This window comes from Rhinolophus sinicus, chromosome 14 (genome assembly GCF_057876585.1).
Source record: "Rhinolophus sinicus isolate RSI-liver-muscle chromosome 14, RSI-T2T, whole genome shotgun sequence".
NCBI lineage: Eukaryota > Metazoa > Chordata > Mammalia > Chiroptera > Rhinolophidae > Rhinolophus > Rhinolophus sinicus.
In genome coordinates this window covers 137584772-137601155 of record NC_142514.1, presented here as the reverse complement: position 1 = coordinate 137601155, position 16384 = coordinate 137584772, and the positions used below count along the sequence as shown (strand labels likewise).

Here is a 16384-nt window from a genome sequence, read left to right as displayed (position 1 = left end):
AAAGAAAAGAATTCCAAAGGTTTATGGGTTCTCCAGAAAACCTGGAGATCTATACCATTTATTAGCAGTGTCACTAATAAGATTTCTGACCACTTTTCTGGGTGGGGTGGGGAGGGGACATGGGATGGAACTGAGCAGAGGTGTCTTAGCTGCCTTCTTATTCAGAGCCGTGTGGTCCGAAAACCAAGCCATGGCACCTCGAAGGTCCCAGCTGCGACAATCCGTAGACCTGATTCTGCATGTCTGTTGGTTTGGAGAGTCATGCTCAGGAACTACAGGGTTCAAGGAAGTTCCCTCGACTTGCTGACTGCATGATTCTGTGACTGAATAGAGGAGGCAGGCTTAGAGCAGGGCTTTGAAGAAGCAGCCAGGCCATTGTCCCACCCAGAAACCATACCTGTCCCTAACCATGGCAACCCCTGGTCACTTCATGGCTTGGGTTACCCTGGGCACAGCCACGCACACCCAGGAATTCCTCAGATTACCACGCTGCTCACAGCCGTGAGCCAGGCGGACACTCTGTCCCTCGCTGTCTGCCCTGTGTTTGCCTGCTCCAGCTGGCCTGCTCCCAGGATCCTGACGGGTAGCACCGAGAGCCACAAATGAGCCCTGGGCACCCCAAGCGGGAGAGGGACCTCAGAGGACACCTAGCAATTTCTCACTGCGTGGTCCCAGAGGCCTGGGACCATCCCTGGATTCTGCAGGGAACAGCTGGCAGGCTGATAGGGACCCAGGACTCCCCAGTGCTGAACAGAGGCTGGAGCCCAGTCTGGGAGGCCTAGTCCTGGTCTTGCCATGTGGCCTTTGGAGAGCCTCTGCTACTCTCTGGTCTCATCCTTCCCTTTGGCACAATGGGGAGACTCCTTGGATGGACGCCTCTGTGGCTCTGGGAAGATGTGTGTCCTAAGATATGTGTCTTGGTCTTCATGGCCTGCTAAGGTAGAAGCCCCAGGCTAGCAGGCCTGGGGGGCTTCCTGGAGGAGGTGGAGCTTGGGGTAAAATGGATTCCTTCCTAAGGAGGCCCTCTGATCTCCTCCTGGGCATTTAGAGGCCCCTGGGGACCTTGTGAGCTGTGTCTGGTGCTTGGGAATAGTCCTTATCTCTCCCCCACCCCAGCCCATGGCCCCACAGAGCAGGTTTTATTACTGGAGATCTGAGCAAGAGGCTTCTACTGGGCAGCTGGGCATTAACCCTCTGCTGACTGTGGACTCTCAGGGAAAGAGGGCCAGGGGGCTCAGGAAGCCGTGCTGAGAGTCCCAGGGGATGGGTGGGCACCGAGGACCAGAGACGGACAGTGGCCAAGCCCCTTGCTTCTTCCACTCCCCCTACACCCTTTCCACAGTCCCGCAGGTACAGACCTGGCAGCTGGGGAAGTCCAGGCGGGGAGGTAGGAGCTGGGCCTCTGGTGCTAGGGTCCCTTGCTCATCCCACTCCCTGCTTATCTGCTGCTATATGAGCTTGAAGTCCCTCCCCTTCTCAGAGGCTCAGTTCTCCCGTCTGAGAAGGAATGTGACCACACCTCACAGTGGCCTTCTGAAGAGGAAAGGGGGACATGGAGCGGAAGCTGCAAAGTCCTGCCCCCACAGGGGTCTTCTTGGCAGTTGGTGTGTCTTTGCCCTTCTGCTGGGGAGGGTCCTCTCACTGAAGGAAGAGACCTAGCTTTTATTATTTATTTGGAAATGGGTATATGTGCTACAAATTGGAAGTTTTCCTTCTGCCGCTCAGAGAACTGCTGCTATTACTTTCTAATCTATCCTCAGAAGAAAGACTACATACTATATATAATAGCCTCTTGGTATTCGTGGAGGATTCATTATTGATTCCAGGACCAAAATCCTCAGATGCTCAAGTCCCTTGTATAAAACGGTGCATGTAGCATTTGCATGTAACCTATACGTATCCTGTCCTATACTTTAAATCATCTCTGGATTACTTACAATACTGAATACAATGTTAATGAATGTAAGTAGTTGTCATACTGCATTGTTCAGGGAAAACGACAAGGAAAAAACGTTCAGTACAGATGCAACCATTGTAGGCCCAACTACACAGTACACGTCAACCACAACGTAACATTTTGTCCCAAATGATTTCGATTCGTGGTGGGTTGAACCTGCAGATGCAGAACCTACAGATATAGAGGGCCGTTGTGCATGTGACTAAATCATATACATGATATAAAACTATATAGAGATATAATTAAAAATGTTCTTCTACACAAATGGTAGCACTGTTCCACATGCTGCTCTGTGCTTTTCCACTAGCCGCATGCCCGGGCCGTCCTTCCTGTCAGCGTAGAGGGCTGCCCCAGTGTTGCTGATGGGCCTATCCCCTCAGCTCCCTTCCTTGCTGTTTCCTGTGGGCAGCCGTTCATTTCTTCTCCACCCATTCATTTCAGTCTGTCAGCAAAGATTTGCTGAGTATCCTACATGCGGTGCAGGGTGCCTGGCCCTGGCTCTGGGGGACAGCGAGGCTGGGGGCAGAGCCCTTGAACCAGAATTATGGAGGAGTCAGGTGAGCCAAGTGCAGGGACCATGTGGGCTGTGACGGATCACACAGGAGGATGGCCCGCTTCCTGCAGGGTGGTCATCTCAGCTTGGACCCGAAGGATGAGCAGACATTAGCTGGTGAAGGGGCAGAGGATGGATTGTGGGGCTTTTAACAGAAGGGTTACTATAGAGGGAGCTCTGGCTGAGGGATGTGGCTGGTCAGGGCCAGCGCTTGTAGGCGGGAAAGGACATGGGCTTTGTCCTGAAGCCACAGGAACCTGCCTGAGGGTTTTTGGGGGGAGAGGCAGGGATGACATGATCAGATATTTTACAAGCTGACCCTGGCTCCCAGTGGAGGATAGATCGTAGGGGACAGTGTGGAAGTGGGGAGTCCAGGGGGGAGGTGCCTGCAATGGTCTGCTGAGAGCTGATGGAGGACTGGGCCAGCGGGGTGGCTGCACTAGTGGAGAGGGGAGGGCTGGTGTGAGGGAGAGGGAGGCATCAAGCAAGGTACCTCCCACGTCCGGCCCTGGGTGAAAATGATCGTGTACTGTTGGCTGAGCTGAGAGGCTGAAGGGCAGGGTGAGTTCCGGTCTGGACAGACGGTGGACCTTAAGTGGGGAGGTCCGGGAGGCGGAGGCGGGGGCTGAGGCGCCTAGGGCACGGGAGAGCCTTCTGAGCTGTGGGCAGAACAGAGAGGACTGTGGGAGACGTGGGTGAGCGAAGAGTGTCGAGGCCCAGTCCTCGGAATGCTTCTCGCCATGTACATGGTGCCCTTGGCCCTCTCTGGTATTGCCCCTGCCACGCGCTTGGTGGCAGAGCCTGCTCTCAGGGCCACCTCCGTGTGGTCCTGTCTCCCCCGCCCCCTCCCTTGAGTGGTTCATTAGGTCTGAAATAGTATCTCCAGCTCCAGTCTCTGGAGCGGCTATCGAGCCTCCCAAAGCTACACAGCGGCCAGGGTTACTTTTCTCCAGCAGACTTCCCAAACGTCACGCCCTTCCACGCCTCTGTGTTTGATTTCCACTGAGAGCCCTCTACTCTCCCTCTCCCACCTCCCACGCCCCAGCCCCCTTTGAAGATTCCAGGGGGCCTCCTCTGAGCTCCCACAGCCCCAGGCTTTCCCTCCCTGCCCCTAAGAGAGCAGCTGTCAACCTCCCCTCATTTCTCAGTGAAGGGTTCTTGAGTGGCTGCCTGGAGCCAGTCTCATGCCACATGGTGATCATGGGCCAGGCAGTTGAATGTTACGTTTTTAAGGAAGTGTGGTGGTCATGGACAGCCAGTCTGCACCAGGCGCCTGTCAAAGCCTGGGAGGTGGACGTTACCATCCTCCTTTTACAGATGAGCAAACTGAGGCTTAGAGAAGTGAAGTGATCTGCCAAAGGGATATTCCTTGTGGTCACTCCCCCAACCCGGGATCAGTCTAGCTTGTCCCACAGCTGGGCAGGGCTGAGCTGTAGGAGACGGTGGCTGAGGCATCCCAGGGCTGGAGGTGGGCAAGTTCTGCTCTAAGTTGTTAGCCCAGCCCTGGGCTGTTGTTCGTACAGAAGACCGTCATCATCCCGTACCCCACTGACCAGTTTCCTTTTCTCCTGCTCCTCACTTTCCGACTTCAGACCAGCTGTGGCGGGCAGGTGAGTGTGGCACAGAGCTGCTCCATCTCTCCATATGTGCTCCGCCTGACCCCTCTCCTGCCCACTTCCCCATCCGGCCCCATCTCTTCCTGCTTGGGCTCTTGCAGGCGGTCAGCACAGTGAGGCCCAGCTGCTCTGGAGTGGGCTGCTTGGAGGAACAGCCTGGGTGGGAGAGGCGGGCCCTCCAGGGCCCACAGAAGGGCAGTGTCTGGCCAGGACTAGAGCCTGGATGTTGGATGCCCAGCCCAGGGCTGCTTTGCATGGCCACACCTGGCCCAGGGGTGGGCGTTTCCCCTGGCATGCAGTGGCAGTGCCGGAAGCAGTGCCTTCCCTGCATGGCAGTCTTAGCTGAAGCTGCTGGGGCATGGCTGTGGCTCTGGTAGAGGCACTGAGCCCTGAGGGGAAGGGATGGGTGGGGCTGTCACTTTCCCTGTGTGGTCACATCTTCCTTCAGCCTCTCCTGGCCCAAATGTCAACGCATCCATAACCAATTACAGGCTGGGCCTGACCTTTTCAAGTTTCGATGGGAAGGGGAGGGAAGATGGAGAAGTTACCCTTGAGCGCCTCACTGTGCCCTCGTGGCCAGAGGGCCAGGCCTGTTGTCCCCTGTTTGGCAGAGCCCGGACACAGAGCAGGAAATTTTGCACACCGGTTGCCATTCTGTGCACTAAGAGAGGAGCCCATGGAGAGACAGCCCTCAGAAGGCTCCCTGAGGTACATCTGGCCCCTGAGCCTACACTGCCCAGGATGGCTGGAGGTGCTCTGTCCCCAGAGCACATGGGTAGTGCTGCGGGGACTGGGGCCCACCCAGCGCCTATAAACCACATACCCCAGCCCCTTCAGCTCTTTATACCTTGGTTTTACTCCCCCCGCACCAACCCATCCTCTGCTCTGGAAAGGTCTAGTTTATGAATTTTGCTCCAAAAGTTTGGGCTGCAGGGCTTGGTGACAAAAGTGGGAGATGGCATTTGAGGCGAACCTACAGTGTGCTATACAATTTAAAGTCTACCATCTTCTTTAATCTACATAAACAGTTATTTTGTACCCATTTTCTAGATAAAGATAAGGAAATTGAGTCTTAGAGACCCTCCCTCCCTCCCTTCCTCCCTTCATCAAATGTTGTGGAGCACCTACTCTGAACTAGACCCAATACTAGTCTGAAGGCTCCACCCCCGGCTCCTAGGGAGGCAGGATTCAGACCCTAGAGCGATGTGACCCCAAAGCCAATGCTCTCCCTTTCAGAGGGATAGAGCCTGAGAGCTCCTGGAGTCTGAGCCTCTCATATGGGAAGAGGTGAGCTCTCTGTTCCTTATTACCTGCAGACATACACGGGCTCCATCCTGGTGGCTGTGAACCCCTACCAGCTGCTCTCCATCTACTCACCAGAACACATTCGCCAGTATACCAACAAGAAGATTGGGGAGATGCCGCCCCACATCTTTGCCATTGCTGATAATTGCTACTTCAATATGAAACGCAACAGCCGTGACCAGTGCTGCATCATCAGGTGAGTGGCTTAGGACCGATGTGGAGCTCCAGGCTTAGCCTCTAGAGCTCCAGCTCTGTGTTTCTGCTGATGCCTCATAATGTAGAGAATCACCTCCCCTTTCCCAGGCCTTATATCTCTATTAATGTTACCAAAGCTCATGTTAGCTTTTGAAGCCAACCTTATTTGCAGATGGCTTCTGTCAAGTTATAGTCAGTTGAAATCTCAGGCTGCTGTTCTCTCTCTGGCAGAGGGTAAAAGAACATTGATCAAGCATCTAATATGTGCCATGGTCTATGGCAAGTGTGGATGGAGGGGTGTGCATGTCTGAATGAAGGGGAAGGAAAGTAACCTTTGGCTGTGGCAGAGCACTGAGCTCCTTTAGTCTCCCAGTCTCGAAAGGTCCATATTGTCAGCCCATTTTACAGATGGGGGAGGATGGGTAGAGAAAGCAGCTAGGCTGAAGCCCTGTGGGGAGGGGACAATGCAGACTGTGAGAGGCCCTTCCCTCTCTCTGGTTCTGCTCTGCAGTGGGGAGTCTGGGGCAGGGAAGACAGAGAGCACGAAGCTGATCCTGCAGTTCCTGGCAGCCATCAGTGGGCAGCACTCGTGGATCGAACAGCAGGTGCTGGAGGCCACCCCCATCCTGGAAGGTAGGTCCAGGGCTCTCAGAGTGGGGCGGGGCGGCTGGGTGGGGGCTGACCTTGCCCGTGACCCTCTACCCACCCTGAAGCCTTCGGAAATGCCAAGACCATCCGAAACGACAATTCAAGCCGCTTCGGGAAGTACATTGACATTCACTTCAACAAACGGGGTGCCATTGAGGGCGCCAAGATTGAGCAGTACCTGCTGGAGAAGTCACGCGTCTGTCGCCAGGTGGGCCCGAACCCTGCACAGGACCCCAGCCTCAGGCTGCATGTGAGACACACTGTGCATAGCCTCAGGGGTCCCTAGGCGGCTGCCTGCTTGCCTGTGCCTGAAATCCCACCATGAAAACACCGTGGGGGCTTTTTCATGAAACCCAGTCGTTAAAATAGCAAACTATATTTCCAGTCTTCCTGATTGTCTCACTCCTGATGGCCACCTCCTGCCCTCCTGCCCCTGTCCCACATTTTTAGGCCCCTGATGAAAGGAATTACCACGTGTTCTACTGCATGCTGGAGGGCATGAGTGAGGACCAGAAGAAGAAGCTGGGCCTGGGCCAGGCCACGGACTATAACTACTTGGCCATGGTGAGGCTGAGATGGGGCACCGAGGGAGGGGACACCCATCCCAGCAAGGTCAGGGGCAGCCCAGCCCCTCCCCAGCTGTATGCGCGGTGGCAAATTCCCATGTGCTCTCTGCTGTCCCCTGACCTGCCCCAGCCCACCCTGGGCTTGCATATGCCATAGGCCTATTCCTCACTTGGGCACACACCCACTCGCACACACATTCAGACAGATTCTCACCACAGACATACAAATGTGCATAGATATCCCAGACCAGGGACATAGACACACACGCACCCACGTGTACACGCACACAGCCCTGTGTTAGTTCAGTCTGTGAGGACGTGAAGACTGGGGCCTCTGCCAGGCTCCCGAGACTGGTGTACAGGCTCCTGTGGCCTCAGCCTCAAGGGCTCGCTGGTTGCAAGGCTCAGGTGCCAGCCTCGTGCTGCTGTCAAGCCACCAAGGAGAAGTGAGTCCCAGGGCCATTGCTACCACCCAGCACCGGGTGGGGGGCTATACACGCAGCAGGCTGGCTTGGGGGGCACCAGCTTCCTTAGCCCTGGGGAGAGCCTATGACTGGTTGTCTGGAGCTGGGCTGGGCTATGGCACCTGAGGGAGGCTGTGTGTGTGTGTGTGTGTGTGTGTGTGTGTGTGTGTTGTATGTGTGACACGCCTTCCTGGACCCTTCCTATGGTTAGCTGGCACACTTGTACACACACACACACACACACACACACACACACACACACTCGCACACAGACCTTATAGGCACACATAAGAAGGCAGACTGTCAGCGCTCTGCCCGTCTGCAGTTACCCCTCTTCCTTCCACTCTAGGCTATACTTGGTGAGGGGTTCTAATCCCTGAGGGTGGGTGTGCATCGGGGAAGGGGGGAGAATGGTAGGGCCTTGGTGCTGTGACTGCCAGGCAGGGTGACAGGCCAGGCCTGACAGCAGTGACTTGGTCATTGGGGGGCATCCAAGGTCTCCAGATTTGGGAAACATGTTCTTGAGAAGCCTAGGCAGGAGCTTTCTAGATATTCTGGAGGAGTCGCTAGGAGCCCTGGGCTCGCCTGGCCTGGCCGTGAGGGCCCTTCGGCCCAGGGACGGCCTCTCGGGGGATACCCCTGGCCCCCCTGATGCCCTTCTGCACCCACTCTCCCACGCCTGCCCACCAGGGTAACTGCATAACCTGTGAGGGCCGGGAGGACAGCCAGGAGTACGCCAACATCCGTTCCGCCATGAAGGTGCTCATGTTCACCGACACGGAGAACTGGGAGATCTCAAAGCTCCTGGCCACCATCTTGCACCTGGGCAACCTGCAGTATGAGGGTGAGGGGCCCGAATGGCACACTCCCCACCCCACCCCTGCACTGACTCCAAGGGCAGCACAACAACTAGCTGTCCAGGGGGTCCAGGTGGCTCAGTTTCTGTCCCCGTACATATCCTCTTTGGGGTGGAGAGTTCACTTGTGGTAGATTTGAACAGATCTGCTAGCCTCAGGTGTGCTTTCACTGTGCTGAAATCCCTCAATAGAGATGTACAGGTAAAGTATACTAGGGTTCACTATGGGCCCTTTAAGACCCCTTTTAAATCTGGTTTCTTCTTTAAGGTCAGATATTTTGGAGAGAGGATAAATCTTTGAATTAATTCATACTAAGGTGTGAGTGACTAAACAGCCATCTTCAGAAAAGGGGGAAGGCTAGGGAAGAAAACATGTTCACTTGTCTAACACTGCCTGGACACCTACTATGTGCCAGGCTGGGAGGTGGTTCTCTGAGGCAGCCACCAGTCCCACTCTGCTCTTGCCCTGGGTAGTCAACATGGTCCCTAGACGAGTAAGAGCCTGAGCTTACGTCAAAACTGTCTCTCTGGGAAAGTTTGCTCAGTGAATGCATGAATAATCCCAGATCCAAGGAGTTCACAGTCTAGTAAGTCTTGAAAGACTAAGAGATGTGGAGAAAGGGAGCATCAGGCAGAAGGAAGAGCTTGTGCAAAGGCCCTGAGGCCTGAGAAAGCAGGGCACATTTGGGGAAGGACAGATGGTATGAGGCACTGAGCTAAGCAAGTTCACAAAGCCTGTGTCATAGGAGCCCCGGATTGCTCTGGGAGTCTGGAGTGGAGGTTGGGGGAGATGGGTGTCACTGCCAGTGTCTGCTACGTGGATGCCACCAGGCATGAAGCCAGGTGCTGGACACATACGGTTCCTACCCTCATGGTGCCCATAGCTCATGGTGAGGACATTCATCAACATATATGGACCCAGAGTAGCATTTACTCATAGTGCTGATGCCCTCTGTGAATAGGACAGGCCCCCTAAGAGTGGACATGGCTCCTGGTCCTCCTAGATTACGCCCTTCCCCCATGCCCTCCCTCCCTTACCTGACACTGTGCCCTCTTGCTGCTCACAGCCCGCACGTTTGAAAACCTGGATGCCTGTGAGGTTCTCTTCTCCCCGTCGCTGGCCACCACTGCATCCCTGCTCGAGGTCAGTGCCTGGTCTTCTGTCTCCACAACGGCTTCTGATTCTGTCGGAGGGAGAGTTTTGACCTTAGGCTCAGGGGCCTGGACACGTGCGGACCAAGGTGCTGGATCCTCTGCTTGAAGAGTCCTAGAGGTTCAACCCTGAGAACCAACTGTGTGCAGGATCTGTGCTGGGCACGGTGCCTGTGGGGGAATAGAGCCCAGAGTCTGGGAGTCCCACTGCCTGTCTTAGCCCAGCTGCTCCTGGGCCCGGGGCCCTGAGTGAGTGAGTCAGTCAGTTGTATAGCAAACATTAGGCTCTGCTCTGGGTTGGAAAACTGGGATAAATAAAGCCAGAGTCAGAGCCAGGCTGGGAGGGACAGGTAACCTGCCAGGGGAACAGGACAGGCCTGTCAAGGAGAGAGCAATTCCTTCCCAGCAGCATTTGGATGTGATTTAGTGGCTTGGGAGGATTTGGCTGTGAGGCCACCGGGAAGCGCATTCTTAGTGGAGGGAACAGTCTGCGCGAGGCCTGGGTAGAAAGCAGGAGGGGGTTCTTGGTGCGGTGGAGGGAGGGACAGGCCCGCGGGGGGCTGGGTGAGAGCCTGGATATCACCCCACAGGTGAACCCTCCAGACCTGATGAACTGCCTGACCAGCCGCACCCTCATCACTCGGGGGGAGACGGTGTCCACCCCGCTCAGCAGGGAGCAGGCGCTGGACGTGCGAGATGCCTTCGTCAAGGTGGGCGTTTGTGGAGTGGCCACTGGCTCTCCCTGCCCATCAGGAGACTGGGTTTGAACGGGCAGGAGCCCAGGAGTCCACACAGCTGGCGGAGGGCCTTGACCCTGGTCTGCCCGTAGGTCCGGGCTCTGGCCACTGGCTCTTTCTGGGTCTGTCTTCCCCTGAGCTCCACTCGTCCCACAAGGGGCTGGGCAGTTTACCCTCCAGGGGCCCTGCCAGCTCTGGTCCCCTCAGGCCCTCCACCCTTGCATACTTTGATCTCCACCATCTTTGGGCCTCATGCTAGGCCATATTCTTTGGGTCCTCAGTCTGCTGTGCTGTTCCCAGCCCAGGGGCCACCCTTTCCCATCTTTTCAAAGAAGACAGTAACGGGGCTGGGTCGGGTGGGGAGGCACCAAGTCCTGCCTGTTTCCGCAGTCGTGTGTTTGCTGTCCATTGGGCCCCTCCCTGCTCTAGGCCCTGGGCTGGGCTCTGGAACCCTCAAGATACTCAGAGCTGCTGGGGAGACAGAGATGGATGGAGAGATAGGACCCCAAAGGAGGGCTCCTTCCCAAGCTGTGAGGTCAGGGAAGGTTTCTCAGAGGAGCTTTGAAAAATGAGTAGGAATTTTCCAAGCAGAAAAGGGTGCTCCAGGCAGAGGGAACAGCTTGAGGAAAGGCTTGGCAGTTTCCAACAGCACGCTGTTTCACGGAAGGGGCGGGAGCGAGGCCACGAAGGGCCCAGGAGTCAGGCCTATCTCCCTGGGAGGGTGTGGCTGGGCCCAGTGGCCAATGAGGCTGCCCTGCCTCTCAGGGGATCTACGGGCGGCTCTTTGTCTGGATCGTGGACAAGATCAACGCAGCGATTTACAAGCCCCCCTCCCAGGAGGTGCAGAACTCTCGCCGCTCCATCGGCCTTCTGGACATCTTTGGGTTCGAGAACTTTGCTGTGAACAGGTACCACGCGGGGCTCTGCCTTGTGGGAATTTTCTTCCATAGCACAGACATAAGAAATGTCACATCTCTCCTTTTAAACTACATTTAGTTGGTGCCAAACACATTCTGCCAGGCCGTGGGAAAATTTGATTCCAGTTAGTCTGGTGGGCCCTCTCCCCTTCCTTCCCATCCCCTCCAGTCCCAGGAGTCAGCTGAGGCCAGCTGGGGGCAGGGGACGGGTAGGCAAGGGGTGAGGCTGTAATACCATCATGGGCTCCATCTGCCCAGTGTCCACACTGCAAGGTGCCTCAAAGCAGGTGAGGCCAGGCCTGGGCCAAGCTCAACATGGGGGTCTTGGCCACACTTGAGGTCCCATACTCTTGGGGGCCATGTGAGAGGCAGACAAGATGGATGGAGCAGGCCCAGGTAGATCCTGGGGCTGGAGACAGCTGGCCCTGCCCCACTTCCTAGTTATGTGACCCCTGGCAAGTCACTTCAATTCCTGTAATGCTTGCATGCCTCAAAGCCCTCCCCCACTGCCAAAATACCCACATTGAAAACACAGTGTCACCTGGGAGAGCACAGAGTTGGTGAATCAGAGATATCAGCCATCAAGGCTCTGCTTCCAACTCTCGTCAGCCCCCTTCCCAGGTGCTGCTGACACTGGATCCCTCTCTATGTCCACCTGCCCAGCGCCTTGGCTGTCCTCACCCCAGGTGCTCTGCCAAGGGCTGGGGCCCCCCTGCCAGCGCTCCCTACAGGGCTTGGTCATGCAGGGAAAAAGGTCCTGCACAGGGAGTTTCAAGCCCCCAGCCCTAGCCTTAACTCTCCCTCTGACTCACTGAGTGACCTTGGGTGAGTGCTTTGCCCTCTCTGGTTCTCTCGTGCACATTGAGGGAGTTAGACTTGACAATCCCGCCCCACCTAAGAGATTGGAGAGTCCACGATGGGCACCAGTGCCCAAGGGCATGCTGCCCATGGAGGCAGAGCTGGGCCCCTGGGCCATGGATCAGGGCTTGAGTGACACCCCACCCATCTCTCCTGTCCTGTGTCCCCCATGCCCTCTCCCCCCGCAGCTTCGAGCAGCTCTGCATCAACTTCGCCAACGAGCACCTACAGCAGTTCTTCGTGCGGCATGTGTTCAAGCTGGAGCAGGAGGAGTACGACCTGGAGAGCATCGACTGGCTGCACATCGAGTTCACCGACAACCAGGATGCCCTGGACATGATCGCCAACAAGCCCATGAACATCATCTCCCTCATCGACGAGGAGAGCAAGTTCCCCAAGGTGGGCCTGCGGCAGGGTGGGGTCCTCCAGGGCTGCATACAGGCCAGGGGGGCAATGGGCAGGGCACACAAATCCCCTCCACACTGAGCCTCAGCTTTCCTCATCTGCAAAATGGGACCGATGATACCTGCCTCTCGGGGTGGCTCTGGAGCCAATTCAAGTGCATGCATCTGACATTTGGGAATCACCTACAGTCTATTGGGTCCTGGACCAAACAATGAAGATCTGAGCACGTAGCCGGCCCAGACTAGGTGCTCAGACACCTAGTGATGTCACTCGTGGAACTAATTTTCTAAACTGGGACGTATTATCAAGGCTGTGTGGTTCCACTTCAGCCCCTTCACAGACGGGGTAATGGAGGGTTCCTGTATGGGGTTTAAATAAAGGGAGGGGAAGCTCTTGAGAAAGACAGAAGAGAGGGTGCGAAGACGTGGGGCAGGATAGGCAGTGGGGCTGGTGGAGGGTGGGGACAGGGGGGGTTCGGCAGCCGCCGCTGCTTGGTTCCCACAGGGCACGGACACCACCATGTTGCATAAGTTGAACTCCCAGCACAAGCTCAACACGAACTACATTCCTCCCAAGAACAACTACGAGACCCAGTTTGGAATCAACCACTTTGCTGGTGTCGTCTACTATGAGACCCAAGGTACCGGCGGGCGGCTGGGGGCTGTCTCTGTCTGTGCCCTCCTTCCCTTCCCGGGCTCCAGCCAGGACAAGGACCCCAGGAATACGGACAGAGAGGGGGCCTCAGGAAACAGCAAAGGGGGCTCACTGCTCCCCTTTTGTTTTTAGAAGAGACTAAAAAAATTGTAGTAAAATACGTAATATAAGATTTACTATTTTAACGCTTTTGAAGTCTACAATTCAGTGGCATTAAGTGTATTCACAATACAGTGCCACCAACAGCACTATCCATTTCTACAGCCTAATCATCAGCCCAGACAGAAGCTCTGTACCCGTTACTCGGTCACTGCCCATCCTCCCCCTCCCCCAGCCCCGATGGCCTCTACTCTACTTTCTGTCTTTAAGTATTTCACTATTTTAAGAACCTCATATAAGTGGAAACATACAACATCTGTCGGTTTGTGTCTGACTTATTTCACTTGCATAATGTCCTCAAGGTTCATTCATGCTGTAGCATGTGTCAGACTTTCTTTCCTTTTCATGACTGAATAATATTTGTGTGTGTGTGTGTGTGTGTGTGTGTGTGTGTGTGTGTGTGTGTGTGTTTTATTTATCCATTCAACTATTGCTGGATATTTGGCTGGTTCTACCTTTTGGCTATTGTGAATCGTGCTGCCATGAACATGGGTGTATAAGTATCTGTTTGACACCCTGCTTTCAATTTTTTTGGGTGGATTCAATGCTTTTTTGCACATATGGGAGACATGCACTCAGAAGGGAGGTTAACTGTCCTTATATGACATAGTCTGTTGGGGGCTAAGCCAGGCTTAGAACCAGCCCGGACTCTTTCAGCAAGCAAGACCAAGTGTGAGCTTTAAAGAGGCTGTACTGCAGTTGGGTTTGTTTTAAAGCTAGAAATAAAGAGAAGGTCAGAACACAGTCAAGTCTACCCACTTGGAGTTCTTACAGGGTTTGTCAAAAGCCTGCCATCTGCCCTTGCCAACCCCGCCCCTCCCACTGTAGAATAAAGGGCTGACCGCGAATGGGCATCAGTTGTGGAATCTGTCAACACTGAGCTCCTGCCGTTCAGTCTCAAAGGGTCCCCTGCACAGTCCAAGCCAAGAACCATTGGTGTCATACTTCCTCATTGCGTTGGTCCAGAAGGCAGTATCAGTGAGCCATGCTGCAGGGATGGAATCTGAAGGCTGCCCAGCCCTCTCTAAATTATTGGATGCGTGATCTGACCCTGCTGTTACAAAGTCGGATGCCAACATTAAGTTTGAAGGCCTGTTGGGCAAACCAAAGGGTCTGTGTTTGGAGTAATAGAGGATTGTCTTTCAGTTCTGTTCAACCAACTTTCACCAAGCATCTATGCTATAGCAGGTTTCATGCTGTTGCTGAGGATACAGAAATGAAAATGAGCGAACTCTATATGAAGTTATAAAATTACAGAATGTTGGATCTGGAGGGTCCATATGGGTCATCTATTTTAATGAATTTGGAAACTGAGGCCCACAGAGGGAAAGGACTTGCCTAAGTCCCTAATCACTTTAAACAATTCTACCAGCATTTTCTGGTTCAAAAAGTACTGTTTTAATCTAGCATTTTATCTATGACATGGGTGTGGTGTTAGGTGATCTGAAGAGAAGCAAGGGCTTATGGGTACTGTCATTCCCATTTCACAGGAAGCTGAGGCCCAGAGGGGACCTTCCTAAGGTCCCATAGTGAGTCTGTCACAGAGCTTTAATTAGAGACCTACAATTCCATCCCAACTCCAGAGCCCACTCTTGCCCTACCGAGCGCTGCCTGCAACTCTGCCCTCCTCAGACGCCAGTGGGCAGCCTGGCACTGGGTCTCTGTGCCAGGTACCAGCTGGGGCAGTGGGGAGAAGGTGCTGTTTCTCTGCAGGGTTCCTTTTCCCCAGGCATCCCCAGCCCTTGGGCACCCTGTCTCCTGCCCCACCCGAGTAAGGCCCCCCATTAACCAGTTCCTAAGTCCTCAGTTCCTGGGAATGGCAGCCTCTCTGAGGTCTGTGTGGTGCAGGGGAATCTCCCTGGGCTAGTGCCAAGGGTCCTGGGTTTGAGTCTTAACTCTGCCTGTGTCTGGCTGTGTGTTATTAGACAACTTGCTTAGCTTCTCTGAGCACTGGTTTACTCCTTTGTGTGAGGAGAAGATAATTCCTGCCTGTCCCGTGTCTCCAGGGGCAGTGATCATCAGAGCTGTGAGAACACTTTGTAAGACATAAGGCATGGTCCAAATAAATACAAGCTACTTTTAATTAACTCCTTTACTACTAGCTGGTACTAGATCAACATGTATTCTCTCTCAGGTGATACATTTACTTAACAAGGGCTTTTGACACCTTCGTTCAAAAGACTAAGGCTGGCATTTCAGGCATTGGGTGTCTCAGTCCGGAAAGTGGGCCTGCTCCCTCCCGGGGACTGAGACCTCCTGCCCTTCTCTCTGACGGGGTCTGGAAGAGAGGGGCTCTGTGTTGGGGGAGACAGCATTCCAGTTCTGGCTCTGTGCCTCACTTTCTCTGTGATCTTGGGCAAGCTGCTTTTATCTCCAGGCTTCCGTATCCCCCACTATAGCATGGATGTGGTTGAACTAAGTGAATTTTGAGGGTCCACCTGGCTCTTGGGGAGGATTGGGGAAGGGCTGAATCTTGTCTGGCAGAGGCTGCCAGAGCTGGCAAGGTGTGACCACTCTTTGCCGCTGCCCAGGCTTCCTGGAGAAGAACCGGGACACCCTACATGGAGACATCATCCAGCTGGTCCACTCCTCCAGGAACAAGTTCATCAAGCAGATCTTCCAAGCTGACGTCGCCATGGTAATGTCAGGACGGGGCTGTCATTTGGTGGGAAGGGCCCCTCAGAAGCCAGGCCTGAGTCTAACACCCCTCTACCCTTGTCTAATTGCTTCAGCTGAGCCCCTCTAGCCGCAGTGCTTTGCTGTTGTTCCAGGAGGGACTTGGGGGCCCCCAAGGTCCTCCCATCTGTTCCTCTTGTACTGACTGTGGGGTGCAGGTGGGGTGCAAGGCCCAAGGAAGGGTCACACGAGGGGGCACGAGGAGCCAGATCAGGACTCGGTTTAAGGTGGGGTCCCCATACCTGGACCTCTAGCGTTAACGGAGCACAGGCAAAGGGAGCACGTCCAGCCCCAAGGACATGGATGGGTGTGGGTGTTCCAAGAAATGGCACAAAGGCCATTTTTGTGGTAGCCCTGGACCCCATCCAGGGGGTAGAGAATGTCCCACCCTCTACATTTCCTTTGTCCCTAGAGTGGTAGTCTGGTGGACTTTTTCCTGCAGGATCATATCAGATGCCTTTTTATTTCATATTCTCCTCCTGTCCCGTGGCTTCCTGGAGGGTACACGGAGGGGCTCACGGGTAGGCGGAGCCACTGCCCCCTTGGGGCTCACTCAGATGCCCATGCTGCCCCGGCCCCCAGGAGCTCAGACCTCTGCCCTGAGGCTCCTTTTCTCTCCCTGTGGGTTTTGCCTCCCGTTTTCTGACCCACCACGTTCTCCTTGCC

General features: G+C 54.8%; 1 protein-coding gene across 6 annotated transcripts in view; it reads left to right on the top strand.

The window, feature by feature from the left end:
* The window catches only part of MYO7A (myosin VIIA), a 69200-nt gene that overhangs the window by 11848 nt on the left and 40968 nt on the right, over nucleotides 1-16384 (top strand). For 3 of the 6 annotated variants that reach the window (XM_074335724.2, XM_074335726.2, XM_074335727.2), the window contains exons 4-15: nucleotides 4103-4120; nucleotides 5443-5627; nucleotides 6138-6259; nucleotides 6340-6482; nucleotides 6725-6838; nucleotides 7995-8148; nucleotides 9228-9304; nucleotides 9903-10022; nucleotides 10815-10957; nucleotides 12013-12223; nucleotides 12734-12869; nucleotides 15574-15680. In XM_074335724.2, coding sequence (XP_074191825.1) covers nucleotides 4103-4120; nucleotides 5443-5627; nucleotides 6138-6259; nucleotides 6340-6482; nucleotides 6725-6838; nucleotides 7995-8148; nucleotides 9228-9304; nucleotides 9903-10022; nucleotides 10815-10957; nucleotides 12013-12223; nucleotides 12734-12869; nucleotides 15574-15680 — 1530 coding nt within the window. The remainder of the gene's footprint in view (nucleotides 1-4102; nucleotides 4121-5442; nucleotides 5628-6137; nucleotides 6260-6339; nucleotides 6483-6724; nucleotides 6839-7994; nucleotides 8149-9227; nucleotides 9305-9902; nucleotides 10023-10814; nucleotides 10958-12012; nucleotides 12224-12733; nucleotides 12870-15573; nucleotides 15681-16384) is intronic. The other 3 variants (XM_074335723.2, XM_074335725.2, XM_074335729.2) reach the window with 1 other exon arrangement.